The 22,438-nt window shown below is 37.6% G+C and overlaps 3 protein-coding genes across 3 annotated transcripts; 2 read left to right on the top strand and 1 right to left on the bottom strand.

The window, feature by feature from the left end:
- The first annotated feature begins 384 nt into the window (after positions 1 to 384).
- On the top strand, positions 385 to 10,185 carry abhd11 (abhydrolase domain containing 11). Its single transcript, XM_008427408.2, is given in 7 exon segments — positions 385 to 482; positions 484 to 723; positions 1,970 to 2,105; positions 2,411 to 2,584; positions 4,003 to 4,173; positions 6,389 to 6,570; positions 7,322 to 10,185. Coding segments are annotated over 7 exon segments (1,137 nt in total). The 3' UTR covers positions 7,458 to 10,185.
- A 598-nt stretch (positions 10,186 to 10,783) lies between these two features.
- bicdl2l (bicaudal-D-related protein 2-like) lies at positions 10,784 to 19,281 on the bottom strand. The gene is made up of 7 exons (XM_017308668.1): positions 18,980 to 19,281; positions 18,386 to 18,899; positions 17,046 to 17,165; positions 16,809 to 16,967; positions 14,374 to 14,456; positions 14,119 to 14,239; positions 10,784 to 11,938 (listed from the first exon to the last, which is right to left on the bottom strand). The coding sequence occupies exons 2-7, from the start codon at positions 18,875 to 18,877 to the stop codon at positions 11,555 to 11,557; spliced, it is 1,359 nt and encodes a 452-aa protein (XP_017164157.1). The 5' UTR covers positions 18,878 to 18,899; positions 18,980 to 19,281; the 3' UTR covers positions 10,784 to 11,554.
- Positions 19,282 to 20,590: 1,309 nt separating this feature from the next.
- LOC108166870 (protein Hook homolog 1-like) lies at positions 20,591 to 22,189 on the top strand. The gene is given in 1 exon segment (XM_017308551.1): positions 20,591 to 22,189. A coding segment is annotated over 1 exon segment (1,194 nt). The 5' UTR covers positions 20,591 to 20,736; the 3' UTR covers positions 21,931 to 22,189.
- The last annotated feature ends 249 nt before the right edge of the window (positions 22,190 to 22,438 follow it).

Raw genomic sequence — 22,438 nt, 5'->3', positions numbered from 1 at the left:
TCAATTGTACTAACATATTTGCACTAAAAAGAATAAAAATACTTGGTAAGCTTTTTTTTTTTTTTTTTTTTTGCAGTATATAAATACCTCCGTCTTCATCTGGACAACAGACTGATTTTACATAAAATCAACTACCCAGAGCTCTCTCTTCACGAGACTTTCATCATAAAACACTGTCCGCAGTCTGTATCTTCAATTTCGATACAGACTGCTACTGGAGCTCCTGCCTGTTCACAGCTATCAACCTCTACAACAATACTTTAAAGAAGTTTGACAAATAATATGACTTACAACAACATTTAATCTGCCTTAGTGGGTCAATAAAGTATTTTTAAATTTAATCGAACTGAATTTGAACTGAAGGAACCATCGACGTATATCTCAATGGAACAGACTCCGTGCCTGACAGACTGTACCCAGGGTAAAACGTGCCCCTCCTCTTACGTCATCACGCACCGTCAGCTGTTGACGGACTGGGGGGGTTCTCACTGGTGTCGACCTCCGGGGCCGCTCTGAATGTTCTTTCCCCGGCTCTGTGCTGTCACTGCGGCCGCTCTCAAAGGCACATGTTGTTTGTGGACCGTTCAGTAACCGAACCTATGCTGCCATGATTGCTTTGTGTCGCCTGGTTCACAGAGGACTGCTGAGCATCCGGCCGTCTTGCCGTTTGTTCGCCGGACAGGTGGATGCGGCTGCCCCGGTCCGGACAGCCAGCTCATCCAGGTATCCCCGCTAGCTTCCCGGCTAACAGGTGTCCTCCACCAGCCCGGGCTGGGTTCGGGTACCGTCGTGGTTCTGAGTGGAAATTATGGCGCGATGTTGGCGTTGATGTTGATTTAAACCACTCCATTATTTAACCACTACCGTCTGTCACCTTGTGATGTCTTTAAAGCATTAACAGTTTTAAATATCATTCATACATTTTAGCAAATTTAACCAGAATCGTTATTTTATATAGCAGCTTCAAATCTAAAGCTAGTGGTAAAACTAAATTAAATCTGAATTCCTGAAAATATGTCCTGAAATCTAAATGCTAATGTACATGAACACCAAGTTAGCATCTCAGCTACATTACAGGATTTCAAATACCTATTTTAAATAAAGATTATATTTATATTCTCCATATTCGTAGAATTTGTACCTTAGAAATCGGTTACAAATCCTAATCTATATTTTGTTCGTTTGTCTAAAAGTTTTTGAATACATTTTAAGATGATAAGGATATATGCTATATCTGCATGTTTTGGCCTGTGGATGATCTGTGTGATTTTCATATTATACGTTTATCAATTATCTCTTAGTTGTAGAAATAAAATTTGACCAAGCTAATTCCTAAGGTTAAATATTACATATGAATAGTTCCTTTTTAAGCATTGACTAGAACAAAAAAAAAAAAAAATCAGCACTGACTTTTTTTTAAAAGTTGCATTCTTGCAGATATTTGTTTTAAGTAACAGCAGGGTTTCTGTTAGACATGCTGGGAGATTCTGAGCAACACTGAGTAAAAATAATACGGTGTCAGATAGATAGATAGATAGATAGATAGATAGATAGATAGATAGATAATTACTGATTGTATGACAAAAGCATGAATTCTATCTATATTTTAAAAAGAAAATTAGGCTGAGGTCGTAATAACTTCCTTAATTTTTAAAATAAATTTGCTACTCACGTAGAAATTATCTGATCTTGTGATATTTGATTGTCACAACAGTAAATTTAGCAATAAAGGCTATTGATGTGAATATCTGTGCTGCACCAGCAGATGGAAGCAAAGTAATTTACTCAAAGATTATCTATGGATTGGAAAATAGTATTGCGTAACATCTTGTGGCGCTCTGTTTAAATGGCACATTCTCCTCATCAGGCTAGAAAACAAAGATACTCAGATTGTTTTTGTCATCAGAATCTGTGACTACTRATCATTTATCAACCCTCCTCAACTTGAATGTGTTTTTCTCCCCCTCAGTCCTGTCAGCTTGACTTATGACGTGTTCGACGGTAAGGGAGAGAGCACTCCCCTGGTGTTCCTCCACGGCCTCTTCGGCAGTAAATCCAACTTCCACTCCATCGCCAAGTCCTTGGTGCAGCGCACAGGCCGAAAGGTAACGCATTGATGAAGACTTCACACCCGTCTGTGGTTACGTCTGGAACAGTTCGTCATTGTGCGCTCGCTTTAGTCCGCAGCCATTCGTCAATAGCTCTTTTCAGAGAAATTGGACTTGTGCTGGCGGCAGTCATTTGATGCCGCCTCTCGGCTGATAAATGACACCTGCTTGGCTCAACTTGAAYACGTTTGTCACAACACCTCTTTTGTTGGTGACGTCAGGGCTTCCCGGGCTGAGAAAATTCGCTCTGTTGCCTCCTTTTCCCCCATTCCAAGTGTCTTACCTGTYCTTTGTCCAGTCAGGTGTTGACTGTAGATGCCCGTAACCACGGTAACAGCCCCCACACCCCGGAGCTGACCTATGAAGCGATGGCCGCCGATTTGAAACATCTCCTCAACCAGCTGCACATCGAGAAGTGCGTCCTGATCGGCCACAGCATGGGCGGGAAGACCGCCATGACAACCGCTCTGACACAGGTGGGCGATCCCTAAATGTCAGCGTGTGACGAGGCGACGCTGCCATCTACACCGACCTTTTAGGTCAGGGAGGATTCAGGCACTGGCTCATTTTTAACATGAGATAATGACACAGCAAAGTTCACACMTAAATKAAATTTAATGTTTMATTTGGGTTACAACACTTGAATTATCTGGTATCTTGTTTCTTTTGGATTCATTAGGCGTCTCCTATCAGAATCACATCTGCTAACAGTGAACAGTTTTAGCTTATAAATGAGCTCATAAGGCAGGAATGTCCAACTCATTTTTATTTTGGGCCATATCAAGATTATGAACGTCCTTCAAAGCTTTTAATAAACCTCTAAAATATGAATAAATATCTGACTCTGCACTCGATGAGTCCTTCTTAAAGTTAAATAAAACCAAACATTGATGTAATTTGGCAGAATACATGAAAAAACAACAGAAAAAGATTATGGCCATGGAAAAATACAAGAATTCTGGCTTKAGTCTTGTGAGGTCAAAGGTCAGAATTTTAAGGATTTTGACTGAATTTTTCTCAGAATTCTGACTTTTTATCTTAAAAGACTAAAGTCAGAATAACATTCTGAGAAGAAATTCAGATCATTATTTCCTGTGGCCCAAATTCTCTTCCATTGAAAACTGCTTTCATTTAATTGATACAATATTATTTTAGCATACTGTGGTTATTTTCAAAGTTCTGTCTACATGTCTGTCTGGGCCACAYAGACTTCATGGTGGGCCATATWTGGCCCCCGGGCCTTCAGTTTGACATCTGTGTTAGAGAGGATTCTGGTATCACTTTTAATCTTCATCTTTTTATTTGGACCTTAGTTGTTTTAAAGTGTTTTATATTGTAAAGACTGTCTAGTTCAATTTATTAAAAGTTATAGATGAAGTTARTTACATTCCTTACTTAACCTACGTTACTGACTTTCTCACTTAATTACATTTACTTTACTCATTTGCTTATTAACTTATTTATTCTCTATGCTAATCAGTCCTAACTTCCTTAAACTTATTTTAAACTTCTAATCAAGTCCTTCAAAGCTGAGATTCTTGTTTTTCTTCACAGCCAGGCCTGTCACAACAAATTTTGTCCCAGTAATTTTTGCGATAAACGATAATATTGTTGTTTTGAGACAGTTTTAAGGTATTATATTGATATATTGATATATATATTGTTAACTTAAAAATAATTCAAGTTTGCCTTTTGAAAAACCAATAAATTAGAATTTTGTAACAAACAATTCACGTTAAAATAAAACATGACAATAAATTAAAGACACAACCTAAACCACAAATAAAATGGATTATAATGTCTAAAAGGAATCATCAGAACGGAAATGATCAGGTTTATTTCGGCGGCTTGTCTGCAGCTGCCAGTCTCAGCGTCTCTTTGTTGTTGCTTGCAGCCCAGTTTGGTGGAGCGGCTGGTGGTGGTGGACATCAGCCCGGCCCAGACCACCACGCGCACCAACTTCCGCTACTACATCCAGGCCATGCAGGAGATGAAGATCTCCACCGACATCCCTCGCTCCACCGCCAGGCGGATGGCTGAGGATCAGCTGCGGCGCTTAGTGAAGGTTCGAACCGCCGCGTCTTCACTTCACTCCAACACCGTTCAGTATTGAACATGAAGTTCATCCCACAGGCCAAAATCCTGGAAAAAGTGTAGATTTGTTCCTTCACCCGACTTATTGTTTCATTCATAAGAGTGTTTATGCTTGCACTTTGTTATATTCTAATTTATTTAATATGACTGTGTTAGTTAGTTTATTTATTTTGTAAAATTTTTGAGGTTTACACATTTGGTAACACTTTATTTGAAGTTGTGTGCATAAAACTGACATGATGCTGACATGAAGGGCTCTTCATGACAGTTTATGAAGTGTCATCTGGGAAATAATGACACTTTTAATTGAATTTTAATAGAAGTGTTAATGAAACTTTGCATTAAAATATCTTTATTTACCAAATAATGCAACCCTACCCCCCTTACCTAATGACACTTCATGTCAGTCTCATTCACACCCCTTCAAATTAAGTCTTACCCAACGTTTTAACATTGATTTTACTTAATACTCCCCTTTTAAACTAACTAATACAGTTAATTTAATACTGYTAGCTCTAATAACTTCAATTGAAGTAACACATGCTTCTTCTCTCCTGCTGGCCCTGTAACATGCAGTGTGTTTGTGTTTTTTATTAGCCAGTCATGACAGCAAATGCAGCAGAAATAAATAACATCTGATCATTTTTCAGTGCAGGAAAAGGGCAAGTATGTAAGAAGAATTTTGTATTTTGAAAGGGAAGTTAACACCGTATTCTAAATGGCTGAAGTTTTAAAGAAGTTGTTTCGTCATGCTGTTGTTAGGCAAACGAACAGAGATCAGAGCTGGAAGCAGAGAGAGAGGGAGAGTCAGGCAGGTTAAACGAGTCGCAGGTAAGTTTCACACCGATGAGGGAAAAAWYMAAAARGKTTWAAAAWMRRAMMAMYTWAWTWMMARRAMYKRARKYCMRKTKSYTTTTTTTAAAACCTTGTTTTGGTTTTGTGTTAGTTTGATGAACTTGAGTATTTTATTATTGAGGAAAAATCTCCTTTTTTTAGACGTGTAGTGAAGTGACAACCATACTGTCGCCGTTCTTTAAATTACTTATTTTATGCAGTGCAGTTAATATTTATTCATTTTCATTTAGTGCAAACAAGATATTTAAAGAATGTTTAACTTGTGAGAGAGACTACAATAAATCGATTTTTATGAGGAAATGTATTAAACTGATTTTGTGTTTTCTTGAAAGTTCCTGAGAATACTCTCAAAATTTTAGTTTTTTGGCAGAAATTTAGCACTTTTTTAATTTACTTTTTTTCCTGCCAATAACACAGACATTTTGTGATTAATATTTTAATTTTGTTAGAAAATTTGGAAATTTTCTTTTAAAAAATTTAAAATAAAATGTTTGACGTTTGAAATTCAGACATTTTCTAGTGTTTTTTTTTTTTTTGTAGAAAATTTCTGACACTAATCTAAAAATCAAATTTTTTTTGTTCCCAGTAAATAGTGTCCTTGTTTTTTCTAGAAAATGTTTNTTAAAGAATGTTTAACTTGTGAGAGAGACTACAATAAATCGATTTTTATGAGGAAATGTATTAAACTGATTTTGTGTTTTCTTGAAAGTTCCTGAGAATACTCTCAAAATTTTAGTTTTTTGGCAGAAATTTAGCACTTTTTTAATTTACTTTTTTTCCTGCCAATAACACAGACATTTTGTGATTAATATTTTAATTTTGTTAGAAAATTTGGAAATTTTCTTTTAAAAAATTTAAAATAAAATGTTTGACGTTTGAAATTCAGACATTTTCTAGTGTTTTTTTTTTTTTGTAGAAAATTTCTGACACTAATCTAAAAATCAAATTTTTTTTGTTCCCAGTAAATAGTGTCCTTGTTTTTTCTAGAAAATGTTTKAGATTACTCTCAAAACTTCAGGTTTTTGGCAGAAATTTACCACTTCTTTTTCCTTACAGTACACCGTAGTAGATTTTTCTGTCTTGATAGAAAGAGATCTACTTTTCAGCTTCTTTTGGTCTCAACTGAATAAATGTATTTTCAGAAATTAGAACAGGATTTGGGTCACTTTCTTTTAAAACGCTCGCTGTATTTATCCAAGTTTAAGAAAGAATGAAAGCTGATTTGGGTGATAAAACTGGACAAACTCAGTTTAATCTTTRGTTAAAACTTTGTGTTGCACTCTGTCCCCTCTAATAACAAAATGTAATTTCCTCCCTTCGTCTCTGCACAGGAGCACTCTGTGCGTCAGTTCCTGCTGACCAACCTGGTGGAGGAGAACGGACATTACTCCTGGAGGGTCAACCTGGAGGCCATCGCAGCTCACCTGGAGGAAATCATGAGTTTCCCCAGACTGGACTCCGTCTACGATGGGCCAACGCTGTTTCTGGGCGGAGCCAGTTCTGCTTATATCAGGTAGGAAACATCACAGAAACATTTATCTTCCAATGAGGATAATAGACCTTTGATTTTATTCTTTAGTAATTTGCTGTTAGCATGTTGCTCTGGTTTGTTATTAGAGAAGTTTTCTTTAGATCTGCAGAGCAGAGAAATCTGTTCTGCATTTACAAACTTTGGTCATTTTAGCTCATTTCTAAATGTAATAATATTATAGATATAATTCGAATTTATTCAGGATAATTTTTTTGCTTTTATATCTGCTTAGAAATTAAGAAGAAACATAAAGGTAAAAAAAAAAAGAAATCATAGTTTTAATTTTAAATTAAAAATATGTATTTTTGTTTTACAAAGTAAATACATATTTATTTTGTGAAAATAAATATTTTACAAAATATCTTGTGCCTCTATCAAGGGGGCTGCTGATAACAACACTGTTATTATTATTCTATCAACACTATTATTATTATTCTATCAACGCTGTTAGAACTTCAATAATAAATGCAGCAGAAGTTGTCCTATCAAAATAAAAGCATCAGACCAATAAAATTAACCAYAGATTATATAAAWAAAACAAAATAGCAACAATAAGCACTAAAAAGGGGATACAAACAAATGAGTTTAATTTCGGGTTATTTGCACTAATAATTKAAACTTTTAGTAGTTTTCAAACTGTAACACTTTAACTTTGAAACTAAAGTYGTTAGTCAAATTAATTGCTCCTTGTTTACGACCAYCTTTGYGCTTTTCTTTCCGCTGCTGTTCGCAGCTCCGACGATTACCCAGAGATCCAGAGGCTGTTCCCCAGCGCCGACATCCAGTACATCCCAGACGCGAGCCACTGGATTCACGCTGACAAGCCTCTGGACTTCATCAGCTCCATCATCTCCTTCCTCCAGTCTTAGCCGCCTCCGGCCGCGCCTGCGGACTCTCTACAGCGCCTCTGAGCGTGGAGCGGAGTCGACGATAACAATCCTAATATTCGCCATAACAGGACCAAACCCGCTCTCTTTTGCAGCAGTCAGTTCTTATTTTTAAAGCCATTAGTCGTTCTGCGTAGAGGATTTTAATTTATTAGTGGTCGTAGATTATCCAGCTTGTAGATACGTTTCAGTTGACATGTTTATAGATCCTGTTAACATCATGGGGCTGTTTTTGGAGGTAATGTACTAATCCAAAGAAACTGTCATTTGCACTGTACTGTCTTTATGTTCTTAAACAGTGGATCGCAAAAGTTTACACACCTTATTTAGAAAGCCGTGAAAGGATGCACTGCAAAAACACAAAATCTTATCAATTATGTTTGGTCTCGTTTCTATTCTTGAAATAAGACAAAACTAACTGARTTACCTTGTTTTAAGCTAAAGATTTCTTAAATATTGATGAAAAAGTACTACKTAGACTTGCAGATTGTGGGAAAAACATCTCATTATAAGTGAAATTATTCCTTAACATTTTTCCTCGTTATGAAATAATTGACTTAAAACAAGCTCCTATATCTCGCTAAGCTGCTTCTTAAYTAGTTTTGTCCTTTTGCACTAGAAACTAGACCAAAAATACTTGGTAAAATTGTGTTTTTGCAGTGTAATAAATCATTGTAAACATCATCGGGACACAAATCCTGTTCATTTCTAGTGGAAAATGAACATCTGTTACAGAGRAAGTCCAAATATTCAAACAAATTGAAGCACTTTTTGATTTCATTTCAGCTTTTAGTCTKCGTTAGAAAGACTCACAACCCGWCGTCTTGACTTAACCATATTCGACATCGTCCCTGCACAGCCCAAAACTCACTGATGTTCAGAATTTCTTTAACATGAAGAGAAGTAACCCCATGTCATGATGCTGCCACTGCCATGTTTCACTATATAGTATTGCTTTGTGCCAAACCGATCTTATGAAATTATAGCCCTGAAATTCWGTTTTTATTTCTTTAAACCAAAGTTTTATTAATAAAATGCACCTTTCTTTCTTTCTTTTTTTAATTTTACTTTAATCTTTAACTCAAACAGGCTGTTCCCCAGTAAATCGTAGAAAACTCCCAGTTTTTGTCGGATGCCTCTACTGGTCCTTCATTTCTGTCTTATAAGCTCGGCTTTTATCTTTGCATCAAATGTTTTTGAATCGCAAACTTTTCTGATTACTTCAGACTGTCTTCCTAGAGCCATGCTTTTCATATAATGTGGATTTTTCTCTGAACATCAMCGTCATATAGGAACCTTTTTAGGCCAATGGATAGAAATGAACTTGACTTCAGGTTCACCAGTTTTACTGTAACTGTAACTAAAAGTTGAAATTCAGTCAAAAAGTGCTTCGCGTACGCAATTTGTTTATTACATCAAACAAAAGTCGCATTAAAATTCAAAATAAGTTGTTTTTGTGCAGAGTTGTGAGAGCCGCTGTGTTTATGTCAGTTTTGTGAGGGAAGTGTTTTCTGTGTTTGCGGACGTGAGTTAAAGCGGCACTGCGGTAAAATAAAAACTGTATCTGAGGAGGTTTTGGACCAAACTCTGGTCCGTACTGTAACTTTGTGGTTCGTAATAGTGGTTTATTAAGAATGTTCGATGCTGGTCGGTTAATTCGTTATAAAAACAACCCCTCTGAGAGCGCTGGTTATATTTTTATGCCAACATATTTATTATCTACTGGATTCAAGCTGAAACTTTTTCAATGCAGTGTTAACACAAACTCTTTCCTGATTCTCTCAGGCTGCGACTCGAAACACTCGGTCTTCATTTTTCCTTTGTGTCTGGCGACGAGCCGTGGTGACATTGTTGTGTCTCTGTAGTTGGTCAGTGTTTTCCCTGTTTACTGCCCGTGTATTCCAGTTATCTTAATGAATAAGGCACAAGGCTAAGTGAGTATATCACAAAGTATATATGCTGCAGCGACGTATGTAGGTTCCCAATCGCAGTGGTTTTGATTTAATTTCCTCGGCGTCGATGAGTTTGCTCCAGTAGTGAAACTGCCACATGTGAGAATAAGCAGGGTGTTGTTCATTCATTTGTATGAGCCTCTTTTGTCAAGAGGTCGTTTGCTTCTTAAAACTTTAATAAGATTCTATAATGATGTTCAGTAGACTTTTAGATTGGCAGCTGGGTTGCCAGGTCTGTGTGAATTAACACTTAAAGCACTAAATGTTTACTACAATCAGTGTTTTCTGTTTGTTTGAATAGAGAAAAAAACTTTAAAAAAAAAAAAACTCAGATTAAATTAAATTATACTGACTTAAATTATTTTTATAAACCTCAACGATTAAATCCTCCTCCCGCAGGATGGATTTGTGTTGTGGCACAATTTAAGAGATTGTCAGGGGGGGACATTTGAATGCAGATTTTGTAGTTTTAAAAAAATATTTAAAAGGAGAACTGTCTGCCAACATGGGTTTGTTTGAAGACTGTAATGCTTTGGTCAGGATTGTATTCTCTGACACTATGCGCATGCCTTTTCAGCTGTTACCTTTCTGTGCTGTGTACATCTTTGTTTGTTCAACATGTTCCCACAGTGGAGGCACTTACTCTAAATAATGGAAATATATAAATTTTAAATGTTCCCTACATCCATATAGAAGTGGATTATATATAAATATATATAAATTGCTGGAGATATTATACAATAAAATGTCTAAAACCTGTAAAAATGTTGAGCTTTTCAGTAAAAATGTATTTATTTACACCAACCTGTAACTGTACTTTTAGGTTCTTTACATGTTGCAGTATTCAGTAATGTTTTGCACATGATTAGCAACAGATCCAAAGTGCAAAACATGTTTTCCAGCAGAAAATTAATTATCAAGCCGCTTAAATCTTTTTAAATACTATTGGTTTTGACAAAATTATCTGGAGGTTAAAATTTAGTTTTTGTTTTTTTTTTCTTCAGTTTGACAGAAAAGTCAGACTCTTAGGAATCCAATTATTTTCTGGTCTGTGAACACACCATACTTGAAGCCAACAACACCCTTCAGTGTGTACGCTATTGCAGAGGGAAGACTTGGTAATTTTCAGCATCATCTTTTTTTAAATGAAGTCAGAAGAAGCTGTTTTATGAAAACCGATTTTCATCTTTCATTTCCAACTTACTTGCTTCAATAAGCAATAATTTATTAAATCTGCTCATAGTCTGCTTCACTGAAATGTGATCTTTTAATAAAAATTATATTTGAGCACCAGGTGGCTCTGAGTTATTTAAAACACGGGTCACAATCGGTCATTTCATAGGACTTGACAAGCAATAAATATCACTTTTTATTGCTTGAACCACAAAGTATGAAAGATTTTCATTATTTCTGTAATTTTGATCAAAATTACATCATTATTAAGAAAATACTCATTTGTTGAAGTTCATGTCAATAAAATAGAAGAACAATAGTTCTGTTTACTCAGAAACCATAAAATGGTCATAATAGCAAAACCCTTTTTTACAAACACACCAACACGGCGTAGCACAGCCTCTACTTACATTATCAATAATGTAAGTAGAGGCTGAAAAAAACATCCTGAATGCTTTAGATTGTAGTTTACTACATGGTTTGTTGATTTTGTGATTTTGAGTTGGGGGGGGGGAAAAAATTCATTTAGATTAATTGTGCATCCAAAACTCTGAAAGGTATCAGAAGTTGTTAGCATTTCTAATTGGTTGTAACAGGTTGTGAATATATTCCTTTACTGTTTGATAAACGGGACTGGAGAAAAATATGTGCTTGTTTTTCTCATAATAGTTCACTTGGTTTCTGCTCACAACAATTCAAGAGTCCCGACATGCAACTAGAGCAAGATCGAGTAAATATAACTACTTACTAAATATTTCTCTATTCCTGGCCTGGTGAACATCTCCTCTTCAAACCTGAGTCACAGCAAAACTAAAAGCTCAGCAGATTCATGTGAGACCGGCTTTCTGGTGTCGAACTGGACTCCCATCATCCTGACCAGTCAAACGAATAAGCAGCATGCTTTTAATCCATGAGTCTTTATTAAGATCCAGTCTATTAAATGTCTTGACGGCTTCAGTCGAGTGAAACCGCCTGGAAGCCATCGTCTGCACTGCCCCACTCCTTCCCCTGCTCGGCTGCGTCCTGATACCCGAGGCGAGGCCTGCTCTTCTTCAGCTTGTCCCGCCAGGTGCGCGTCCCGCCGCTGGAAGCAGCAGCGAGCGGAGAAGCAGGCATGCTGGGAGTTAGAGGAGGAGAACTGGCAGATTTGTTCACAAAGATCTGGTTGGAGTTGGTGGTGGGAGGTGCAGGTGACGTGAACGGGAAGTTGACCGGCCGCTGGATGGGAGGCTGCTTGTTTCTCCGCAGCAGGCCCTTGCGAGAAGATTTATTCTGGGCCTGCTGCTCTGCCAGCTGCTGGCTCAGCACCTGCTGCTGGAGGAGCCGCTGGAAGTCCTCCTGAGGAGAGCCGGGAGAGAAAACAATGTTAAGAGCCAATGATATATGTGCTTGTATCAAGAGAGGTCGTTTGCTTCCGGCCCATGAAACGTTGATTCCATGGGCCGGAAATTTCGCGCATGCGCACAACGCCGGAGGGCAGAAATTTTCTTTTTACACTATCCGTAGCAATTCAATTAACTAAATAAAACCTGAAGATGTTGGTATTATTAATTCAGTGCAGTACACCACAGCAAAGGTAAAAATAAAAATGTAATTTAAAAATAGCGCAAAAATACCGTTAAAGAACAAATCAGAATCGCATTGTTCTCCTCGCTTTCTGTGTCGGTTACGTTACGCGCAGACTCATTGCCATAGCAACTGTCGACAACGGCGCTTTAAGTATCTAGATTCAACACTAAAAACACACTGAAACATTCATTTCAGTCCGTTACAGTTTCAGGTTTTTAGGCTTGATGTATATTTTGCAATTATTAATAAGTGACCGCTGTGGTAGATTAGCGACCGCTAAGCTAAAACAACGGTTGTTGGTTAGCCAACTTAAACTCTGCTCTACTATCTGTCAGATAGTATAGTCGCCTCTTTTTATGTTTTTTTGACTGAACCGAAACACATCGAATTCCACATCACATCCAGTAGCGTGTTTATTAAAGTGAAAAACACTTTGCTTTCAAATTTTCCATGTTAAATTCTAAATATCATAATCCCATACAGATATAATTACTTTTGAATGAGGGGTACATTTTATTAAACGTTTAAAATAACACTTTTTTTGCCTACCTTGGTTTTGAAAGTGAAATATAAATTGACGATCTTCTCATTTAATGTTTTTTATGTTAAATATTTTTTCAGTGCATGAGTATAAAGGCAATAATCAATAACAAATGATAATGCTGCGCTCTTTAGTGAATGAATAACAAACTGGGTGTACTTAGACACACCTACATGAAAAACAATGACTAAACATATTCTTGATTCTTCTCAAACTTCCATGAAAAAGATGATTAAAAATGTATCTATTAGTGACAAGATTCTCATATTACTCATGTTAAATTAAAAAAAGAATTGAAGGGAAAATTATTTACACACCTATACGATTAAATATGAATTATTCAAACTGTTTTGGGAGCATGTTGGTGAAATTTTTCTCAATGAAACTCTGTCTGCATGAATGTTAAACTGGTCATGCAGCAGATTGACTCACTGATATTAGAAAAACGGACGAAGCTGTAAATGTTTTACGCCTCTAAGAGCAAAAAGAGAAGGTGAGAATTTACAGAAAGTAGATAGCAAATCTATCTAGTCCTTGACATTTAATAAGCCTTTTTTAAATAGTTGTCTCCCATAAATACGATTTGTTGTCCTACTTTACTCTGCTGATCTATCCCACAAAAAACACAGAAGTTTTGAGCTATAACATGACAAAATCTAAAAGGGTTTAACAGCTACTCTACAGAGCTAAATCGGAACCATAAAGTTAGTTCAAAAGAAAAAAAAATTAAGCTAAATTTAAAAAATTAAACTAAAAAAAAGCTTTGAAATTCAAAGTTTGACACTGAAAAAAAAGATTTTAAACTGAAAAAATGTTAAGCTACTTTACAGAGTCAATGTTTTTATTTTTTGTTTTTTTATCAGTTTCAGATTTTTTTTTTCCATTTGAACAAACTTTATGGCCCCAATTTAGCTCCATACTATCCCATCAGTTGGAAATGCATCTCAGTGTCTTGTTAAAATGTCCTGTTGTAATTATTTTATACCATTATTTGGAATTAAAACTTAATCCATAACTAATTTCATATAATAGCTGTCCATAAAATATCTCTAAAGCTGTGGACCCAGCTCTGTGTTGTGTGTTTTTACCACATGGTGCAGGAAGCTCAGTGCAAACAGGGTGAACAAAACCCTGAGGCCAAATACCAGCTGCTGTTAAGGAGCTTCAGATGCTTCAGATGCTCATTACAGTGTAAATTGGTTTTAATTGGAGTTTCTGCCTGCGTCATTTATCTCCTAACCTGGCCTTTATTAAAATCTACTGCGTCACTTTTTGTTTCTGCTCAACATTTCCAGGTTTCTCTTGGTGAGTTTCACGTTTTACTCTCTGTTGACATTAGTTCTGTGGTTACCCAAAGAACACACCCTTCCTCTGTTTCTGCCGAACATTGAACCCGTCTCTGGTTTACCTTCCAGGCCTCCAGCTCCAGCGACAGCTCCAGACGTTTCTGTGCCGCCTCCAGCAGCTGGTTGTTCAGCATCATCATCTCTGTCTTACTCCGCAGCACCTCGCCCTCCATTGCCTTCTTCCTGTGCAGCAAAAACAGAAGAAATGAATCACTCCTTAGAATAGATTTACGGCTTTCAGCTTCCCTTTTCTGCCTGAAGTCTTGATTTGTGGAAAAACGACAAAAAGTAGTGAGACAGTTTGTGTGGGAACTCACTTCTCTATGGCCTCGTCTCTGTCCCTCAGAGCCTGCTGCAGGACAGCACTCTCCTCTGCTCCACTTACTCCAGGTTTTGAATCCTGAACGGAGAATCAACCATAAGAGGCATTATAAACACAGTTCAGTTTAAATTATTTGTTTCTGATTTGGATTAGTTGCAGTTCCCTGCATCTACTCCTCCTGCGGTTCACACATTCAACATCAACAACAAAAAACACATAACATGCATAGATCACATGGTAACACTTTATTTGGATCAAATAGCCTTTTATGTTATGGAAAGATGTGACAGTGTATAAGGATCATTGTAACAAAAATAAATAAAAAAAGAGTACATTTCCACCCCCAAAAAAATCCAAAATGTTCAAGAACAAACAAGGAAATTTCTGAGCTCCAAAAATGTAAAAATTACAAAATAAATCTCGACAATTTTGAGATTAAGCTCAGAAATGTTCTAGAAAAAACAGGGAAATATCTGAGTTTCAAAAGACAAAGATTTTTGACTTTGAAAATATCCATGTTTATTCTAGAAGATTTCTGACACTAATCTCAAAATTTTTGTTTTATCTCACCAATGTTTGACTTTTGAAGCTCAGACAATGTTCTTGTTTTTTCCAAAACATTCCTGAGATTTTTGGCATAAATGTACTCTTCCTTGTTTTTGTGTACAACGTCCCTAAATAATACGTCATAGAAAGACAATCAAATCTCGCCTTAAAAGAGAATACTCTGGTTTTTAAGAAAATGGCCGCTTATCAATTATTTGTTAGTTGACTGATAAGAGCAACTTTAGATTGTCGACAACTTGCATCACTAGTAAATCATAACCCAGTTTATGACTTTCTCTTTAATAATTGACGCAGAGCAACAAGAATCTCAGATACTTTCAGGCGTAAACTTGTTAGACCACATAGCTGAGCTTAAGCCCCTGGGTGGAGTCCTTATCTCAGCGATCCATTTTTCAGTGAACAATGCCAGATCACGCAGGCCTTTCAAATGACAGAAGCTGCTTCAGGGGAAATTTTGAGGATATGACGATTTTGGTGCCCTGCCAAAACAAATCAGTTATCCTTCATCTTTATAAAAGTGAAAGCATCTTTAAATAACTTGAATCTTAATCACGTGTTTAAAGGAATAAGAGCCAAGGATGTCTTATGGTTGTTATGTTTTTATACACAAAATCTCTTTCTCAGCTCCGTTTTTTTATTCTGTTTGTTCTACCACTGATGTTTTAAAAAATATACAAAAAAGCAGTTTTCTGTGTAAACAAGTCTCCACTTTTGTCTCGGCTCATTCATTTCTCAGGATTGAGCTGAGAAAACACTCTTGTGAGCGACATGCTGACTGAAATCAACTGAAACTAAAGGAATGCAGGTGAAACTAGCAAAAGTGTTCATCCTTTTCACATTTTGTCAAATTGGAAACACAAACTTCTGTCAGGTCAAAAATAAATATTTTCACCTTGATGTAAAACCCTTTGTGTGGCAAAAAATAAACAATGAACTTAATCCTGAGCACCAAACCCACAATAGCACAGGGAGAGCAGTAAACTACAAAGTAATTTTTAGGAAAATATAAGTGGTATTTTATAACCAAACCCTTGTGTGTGCGAGGACTGAGGCAAACGTAGAGGTCTATGGAAAATGATACAGGTTTTACGTGTCTGGGGTCGGTTGGACCCCATTTCGAAGGTTAAACATACCACCCCCAAATGTGAAACATGATAGCAGCAGCAGCATCCCATAGGGAAGCTTTTCTCTAGCAGGTACAGGGGAACTGAGTTAACAGAAAGAAGGATAGAGCTGAATGATGAAAATCTGGCTGCAAATGATTTAAGATTATATTAGGTTACATTCACACTGCAGCCTGAAGTGACCCAAATCAGATGTGTTTTTTTTTTTCCTTAATGAGACCTGAATCTGAACATCATTGATTCTCAACAAAACGTCACTATCCGGCCTGCTACGCGCAAGAAAAACAACAACCATGGCGGACAATAATGAGGATTAAGTTGTTAATATGCTGGCTCGGACGTACTTCAACTTCAAAATCGTAAAATATGCTCCACCATTAGCAAACACGTTTACTTCCGCAAACATCGAGAACTTCTTTTTAATGGCGGTTGGTGAAAACATTGAGCACGCTCGCTATGTGTGACGTTATCGCGCTCTCTACTGCGCATGTTCACTCGGGAGATCACAAGCCGCATATGTAGGTCAGCCAAGCCAAAACCTGAATACGATTTCGCAAAAAAAAAAAAAAAAAATCGGAGTTGTGTGAACGTAGTCTTACAAGTTTCCCTTCCAAAAAGACAATAATTGTTGGTATATCACATGTATTGCTTAAAAACTGACTCTAATGATGGGAAACTTTAAGAAGAATGAATAAATACATCGAGAGTGAACAACTTCATGGCAGGGTGTGGCTCTTACATGCTTGGTATGGCTGATTGCCAGCTGTCGAGCCACATTCTTCAGCTCCGACAGGGCAGAGTCCAGGCGGTTCTCCCCGCCTCGCGGCTCGGGTCGGCCGGATTCTGATGGTATCAGCGGCTGCAGCAGCCTTAGAACCGACAGGACCTCGTCTGTGACCTGCAATAAAGATCAAACCGACGTTATAAAGAGCTTTGCACAGGTATGCCGTGTCCCGGCTCTGCCTACGAGCCTCACCCTCTCTCGGTGCTGGCTCCAGCCGGGTCCGTCGGTGCTTCCCTGCAGTTTGTCCACCTGAGCCTTCAGCTTGATGCTCCTCCTGCGGGACAGCTCCACTTCCCTGCGGACTTCTTTGAGCTATCAAGATTCAATTTAAGCATGTTAGCAAGGCAGGCAGGTCATTATTGCCTAAGAGGAGGAAAAAATACAACTTCATGACATTTTAACTCTGTGCAAACAGAAACTGCTAATCTAGATGCCTGAGAGAAACTATGGGTGAAAAATGCAGTACTACTAGCTCATAAACACTAACAAGAACTAGTACCATAATACACTAAAGACACACCAATATACAAATGTATTTATAAAAGACAAAACTGTTTTTCAACAGAAATGTTCTTTTACATGTTTATCTCTAGAAACCTGCCTGTATGCAAAAGTAAATCATATTTACTGCAGAGTTTTACCTTTTATTACTTTCTAAATATTTGTGTAACTCCTGAAAAATATTAAAGTCTGTAGCAGCAAGTAGCCTCCAGCTATCCCTTTGCAATATTAATAATTTTTTATAACTATGGGTGAAATAAGATTAAACAAGCAAAAAAAAACACATCAGATAGTAGAATAAAATAAAAAGATTAATTAAAACAAACAACTACTGAGCCTTAAGAAAAATGCATTGAGTCTTAACTGAAGAGGTGCAGGTCAGAGGTCAATCTGAGTTTATTCCAGTATCTACACTGCAAAACATCAAATATTGAGTATTTCTGGTCTAGTTTCTACTGCAAGTATCTTTGTACAGTTAACATGAGATAAACATAACTTACAAGTAACTTTTCAGCAATATGCAAGAGCTTGTTTTAAGCAAATTATTCCTTAATAATGATTAAAAAGTGCTAATAATAGAAGATTATTTCATGTATGACAAGATATTTTAAGTGAAATAATCTGCCAATGGAGCTAGTACTTTGTCATCAATATTAAGAAATAATTGACTTAAACAAGATCCTATTTCTTGCTGAAAAGTTACTTCTAAGTTAGTTTTGTCTTATTTCAAGTATAACAATATTTGTACTAGAAACTAGACCAGAAATACTTGGTAAGCTTTTGTGTTTTTACAGTGTACCTGCCCCCTTTTCACATAAAACATAAAGTTTGATCAACTGTTGACTTTATGGTGTTTTCTTTGTAACCTTGTAATTTTGTGTTTTTCTTTGAACCACCTTGTTGCTGAAATATACAAATAAACTTGATTGATTGATAAAAAGAAAATTAGCATATTTCAAATACACACAAAAAAATAAACTAAAGCTATAAACGAAGATGAGTTTGGACCCGTGGTGAGTTTGATGCCTCACCGTGTCGGAGACGTGCGTCAGCGTCCTGCGCCTGCCGAGCGGCCTGCCAGTGCTGATCAGGTCCGGTAAGGTTTTGTCGGCGTAGAACCTCTGGAAGGGGCTGTCTCTCGGTCCGGTCCCGGCTCCGGCCTTTAAAGAGTCCATCGCCTCCTCCGACGGCAGCTCGCTTGGACTGTCCGTCTCCTCGGACTGAGTGATGCTGTGGCTGTCGCTGGCCTCATCCTCGTCTTTTACGTTCAGGTCAGAGTTGAAGCAGGAGTTGATGAAAGGTATCAGATCAGAGCAGAGCCCCTCGTCGGTGCTGCTGCAGATCAGATCTTCTAGATCCTCTGGGTCCATCTGTGGCTCTGGTTCTGCCGGGAGGACGGTCGTTGTGTATGATGTGGCTTTCCTCTCCTCCAGCCTGCACAGGGAGGAGTGAAGCAGGTCGTTGGTGGCCAGCCGAGGCCTCAGTTGCTCGTTGAGCTCCGTGAACGGTTTGGAGTAATCCATGACGACTCAGAGAGAGGAAGAGCTGCAAACAGGTGGAAAACAAAGTCTTTAAAGCCAGGAGGAGGGAGGAAGGCGGTCAGAATGCGACTGAACCAGTCCTACCTGATCGCCGCGCGTCGTTACAGGAGCTAACATGACATGATGTGACGTTACAGGAGGCTGTGGCTTCACGCAGCCGGTCTGGGCTTTCTTCCTCTTTTCGATTGCTACACAAACTCGTGACACAGAGACATACCAAAGCAGCAGAAAAGCAGAGAGGGCGTGGCCTCTGATGCTTAAACACAATGAAATCATCTAATCCTGACGCAGGACACCTGACTGCTGCTGGAGCCAAACATCACTGCAAAAACACAAAATCCTGCCAAGTGGTGTTTGGTCCGGTTTCTAGAGCAAATATCTCAGTTCATGTAAACATACAAGTAAGATATAGGAGCTTATTTTAAGTTAATAATTCCTTAATATTGATTAAAAGCGCTAGTTACATTGGAGGATAAATTCACTTATAACAATACATTTTCCCCATGTATAAGTGAAACAATTTACCAAAAAACAAGTACTTTTTCATCAATATTAAGGAGTTTTTGACCTAAAATAGTTCCCTCATCTTATTAAAAAGTTACTTCTAAGTTAGTTTTGTCTTATTTCATGTATGCTAAGATATTTGTGTTAGAAACTAGACAGAAATACCTGGTAAGATTTTGTGTTTTTACAGTGATAGAAAGAGACGCTGACTGGAATAATTTACTCAAAGGAAACAAGGCTGGAATCAAACATCACTGATAAAATACGTGTTTTGGTCTAGTTTCTAGTGCAAAAGATCTTCACTTGAAATAAGTAAAGCAAACTTACAAGTAACCTTTCAGCAACATTTAATAGCTGGTTTTAAGTAAATAATTCCTTATTATTGATGAAAAATTACTAGTTACATTGGCAGATAAATTCACTTTAACACTTTCGTCATGTAATAAGTGAAACAAGTACTTTTTAATCAATATTAAGAAATTATTGACTTAAAACAAGCTCCTACATCTTGGTGAAAAGTTATTCCTAAGTTAGTTTTGTCTTATTTTGAGTGAACTAAGATATTTGCGCAACAAACTAGACTAAAAATACTTTGTAAGACTTTGTGTTTTTTCAGTGATGCAGATAAAAACGCTGATAAAAGACGCTGACTGGAATAATTTGCTCAAAGGAAACAAGTGCTTTTTTTAAACCTACACACACGATTAGTCATTGGTTTATTTTTAGTCTGAAAAGTTCTTGGGGAAAACACCAGATATAGTCATTACTTAGTGGAATTAACTCCCTCACTCTTTGGTTACCCAGTAACAACCTGTTGAGTAACTTCCACAGCAGCAGTTTGAGGTTTTTCCCATTGTGTCTCATAGCCGCATAAAAATAAACAACAAAATGAAGTGAAAAATGTGGATAAAGCAGGAGACAAGTTTGGGATTATTTCAAATATTTAAAACTAAAAAACAAGTCGATCATTATCAATATCATCTGATATGAAACGCTTATATCGTGATATGTTTTTCAGCCACATTGTCCAGCCTCTCACTGAAACAATTCAAACAAATTGTGTTAAGGCAAATGACCTTCCTGCTCAAATTAAGATATTTAGCGTCGCTCCTTCACCCTGACGTTCCTTCCCTGGGGGGAGGAGGGGGAGGGGGGTGATCTACATTTTTGCATCCACCTGAATAATGTGTAGTTGCGCCACTGGCACCAGCAACCCTCCCGACCCCACTAAGGGACAAGAGTGTAAAGACAAACTCCAGACTTCCCATGAGGAGCTTTGCTCCAAGTATGAAGCGTCGGAGAGATCCAACGTTGCTCTGGTGAGGCAGGAGGCCGAGATGCAAAAGTTTTGTGAAGTGAGGATTAGTGAGTTACAACTGGTACTTGACAATCTAAGAGCTGAAAAGGACGATATGTTTCAAAAGATGTCAAAAGAGCTCACGTTTCTGCAAAGCAGCGAAAACAGTTTACAGGCAGAATTGGACCAGGTGAAACATTCATACCAAGAACTCAATCAGAAGTATAAAAGAGATGTTTCTGGTCTTAAAGCCCAAATGGAAACATATGAGAACGAGCTAGAGCGTTAAAGAGAAGCCAATTCAGATAGAGCAAAGAGATGTCACTTTGCTCTATCTGAATTGTCTTCTCTTGAGCAAAAACAAGAGCTGAAATATAAAGCAGCGTCAAAAGAGCTCCAGACCCTGCAGCAGAAATTCAACACGGTCACAAAAGATTTAAAATGTGAAAATTCTTCACTTCAATAGCTGGTGGAAAAGCTTCAGATACAGATAATTCAGGAGAGAAAAGCGCACATGGAGGAGATGGTGCATCTAAACAACATGAAAGCCACCTTCCAAGAAAATACAGCAAAGGAGATGCAATTCCTGCAAGAGAAGGAAAGGGATGCGCAGACTAAGTTCGAGAAGATGAAAGATATATACAAGGTGCTGCATTGTAGATATGAAACCAATATTGCTGCACTGAAACAAGAAATAGAAACATTTCAGCAAGTAAGTTGTGAGAAAAATATTAATTTGGAAGGAGCAAATGACTATCTAGAGATTGGCACCTGTCTGAGAGATGAGAAGGAAGATCTTGAACAAGAAACACCACAAGAGTCCACAGATTTTCAAGAGAAGGAGAACGAGAGCCAACCTGACCATGATGAAGATTTACATCAAGAGGTTTCTTCTGCGGAGGATCCCTTAGAAGGAACCTCATCAGGTTTTCCCACATATTTGGAATCCATAGAAATGATGGACTTTGCTGCAGAATCCAACCAGGAGAATTTGGACAACATGGAGGATGGTAAAAGGAAAAAACCAAAGCTTTCAGTTTGGAAAAGAATGCAAAACTTCATGCATTTGAAGAAATCAAAAAAGAAAGAAAAGAGTGAACTAAAATCAAGAACATCTAGCTTTAACCATCGCGCCATGTGGCACGCCGTCATGAGGAAATTTAGAAAGACTAGTTTTTTTCCTCCCATTAACCAACTAAAAAAAAAAGATCCCTTCCTAACCCAATTAAAATAAACCATTCAAACTTTAAGATGAATTTGAAATGGAAAAAAAAAGTGGGCAGCACAGAGACGCAGTGGCTTCCACTGCAGCTGCACAGAGAGGATGTGTCACATCTTTGCTGTGTGGACTTTGCATGTTCTCCCTGTGCCTGCGTGGGTTTTCTCCAGGTGCTCTGGTTTCCCCCCACATCCCCTAAAACATGTAGGTTAGGTCAATTGGTCAATGTAAATTGCCGCCTAAAAGAGTTTAAGAAACTGCAAGAAGTGCTTTATTAATACATAAGTTACTTAATATACATACACACATATACATACATAAATGCATACACACATGCACACATACACATATACAAACATGCACACATACACATATACAAACATGCACACATACACATACACATATACAAACATGCACACATACACATCCCTTCCATAGGCTGCCACCTTAACGTGGTGGAGGGGTTTGAGTGTCCCAGTGATCCTAGGAGCTGTCAGGGGCTTCATGCCTCTGGTTGGGTCAC

Source organism: Poecilia reticulata, linkage group LG14 (genome assembly GCF_000633615.1).
Source record: "Poecilia reticulata strain Guanapo linkage group LG14, Guppy_female_1.0+MT, whole genome shotgun sequence".
In the NCBI taxonomy this organism is placed as follows: Eukaryota; Metazoa; Chordata; class Actinopteri; order Cyprinodontiformes; family Poeciliidae; genus Poecilia; species Poecilia reticulata.
This window is presented reverse-complemented; position numbering and strand designations above follow the sequence as displayed.

Bases quoted from the DNA above. Each gene is read 5' to 3' on its own strand.
- bicdl2l (XM_017308668.1), bottom strand. From the start codon at position 18,877: ATGGATTACTCCAAACCGTTCACGGAGCTCAACGAGCAACTGAGGCCT. The intron at 14,240-14,373 runs GTGAGTTCCCAC...TTTGCTGCACAG, and splicing joins AGAGACGAGGCCATAGAGAA to GAAGAAGGCAATGGAGGGCG. The intron at 11,939-14,118 runs GTAAACCAGAGA...GGCTCTCCTCAG, and splicing joins TGGAGCTGGAGGCCTGGAAG to GAGGACTTCCAGCGGCTCCT.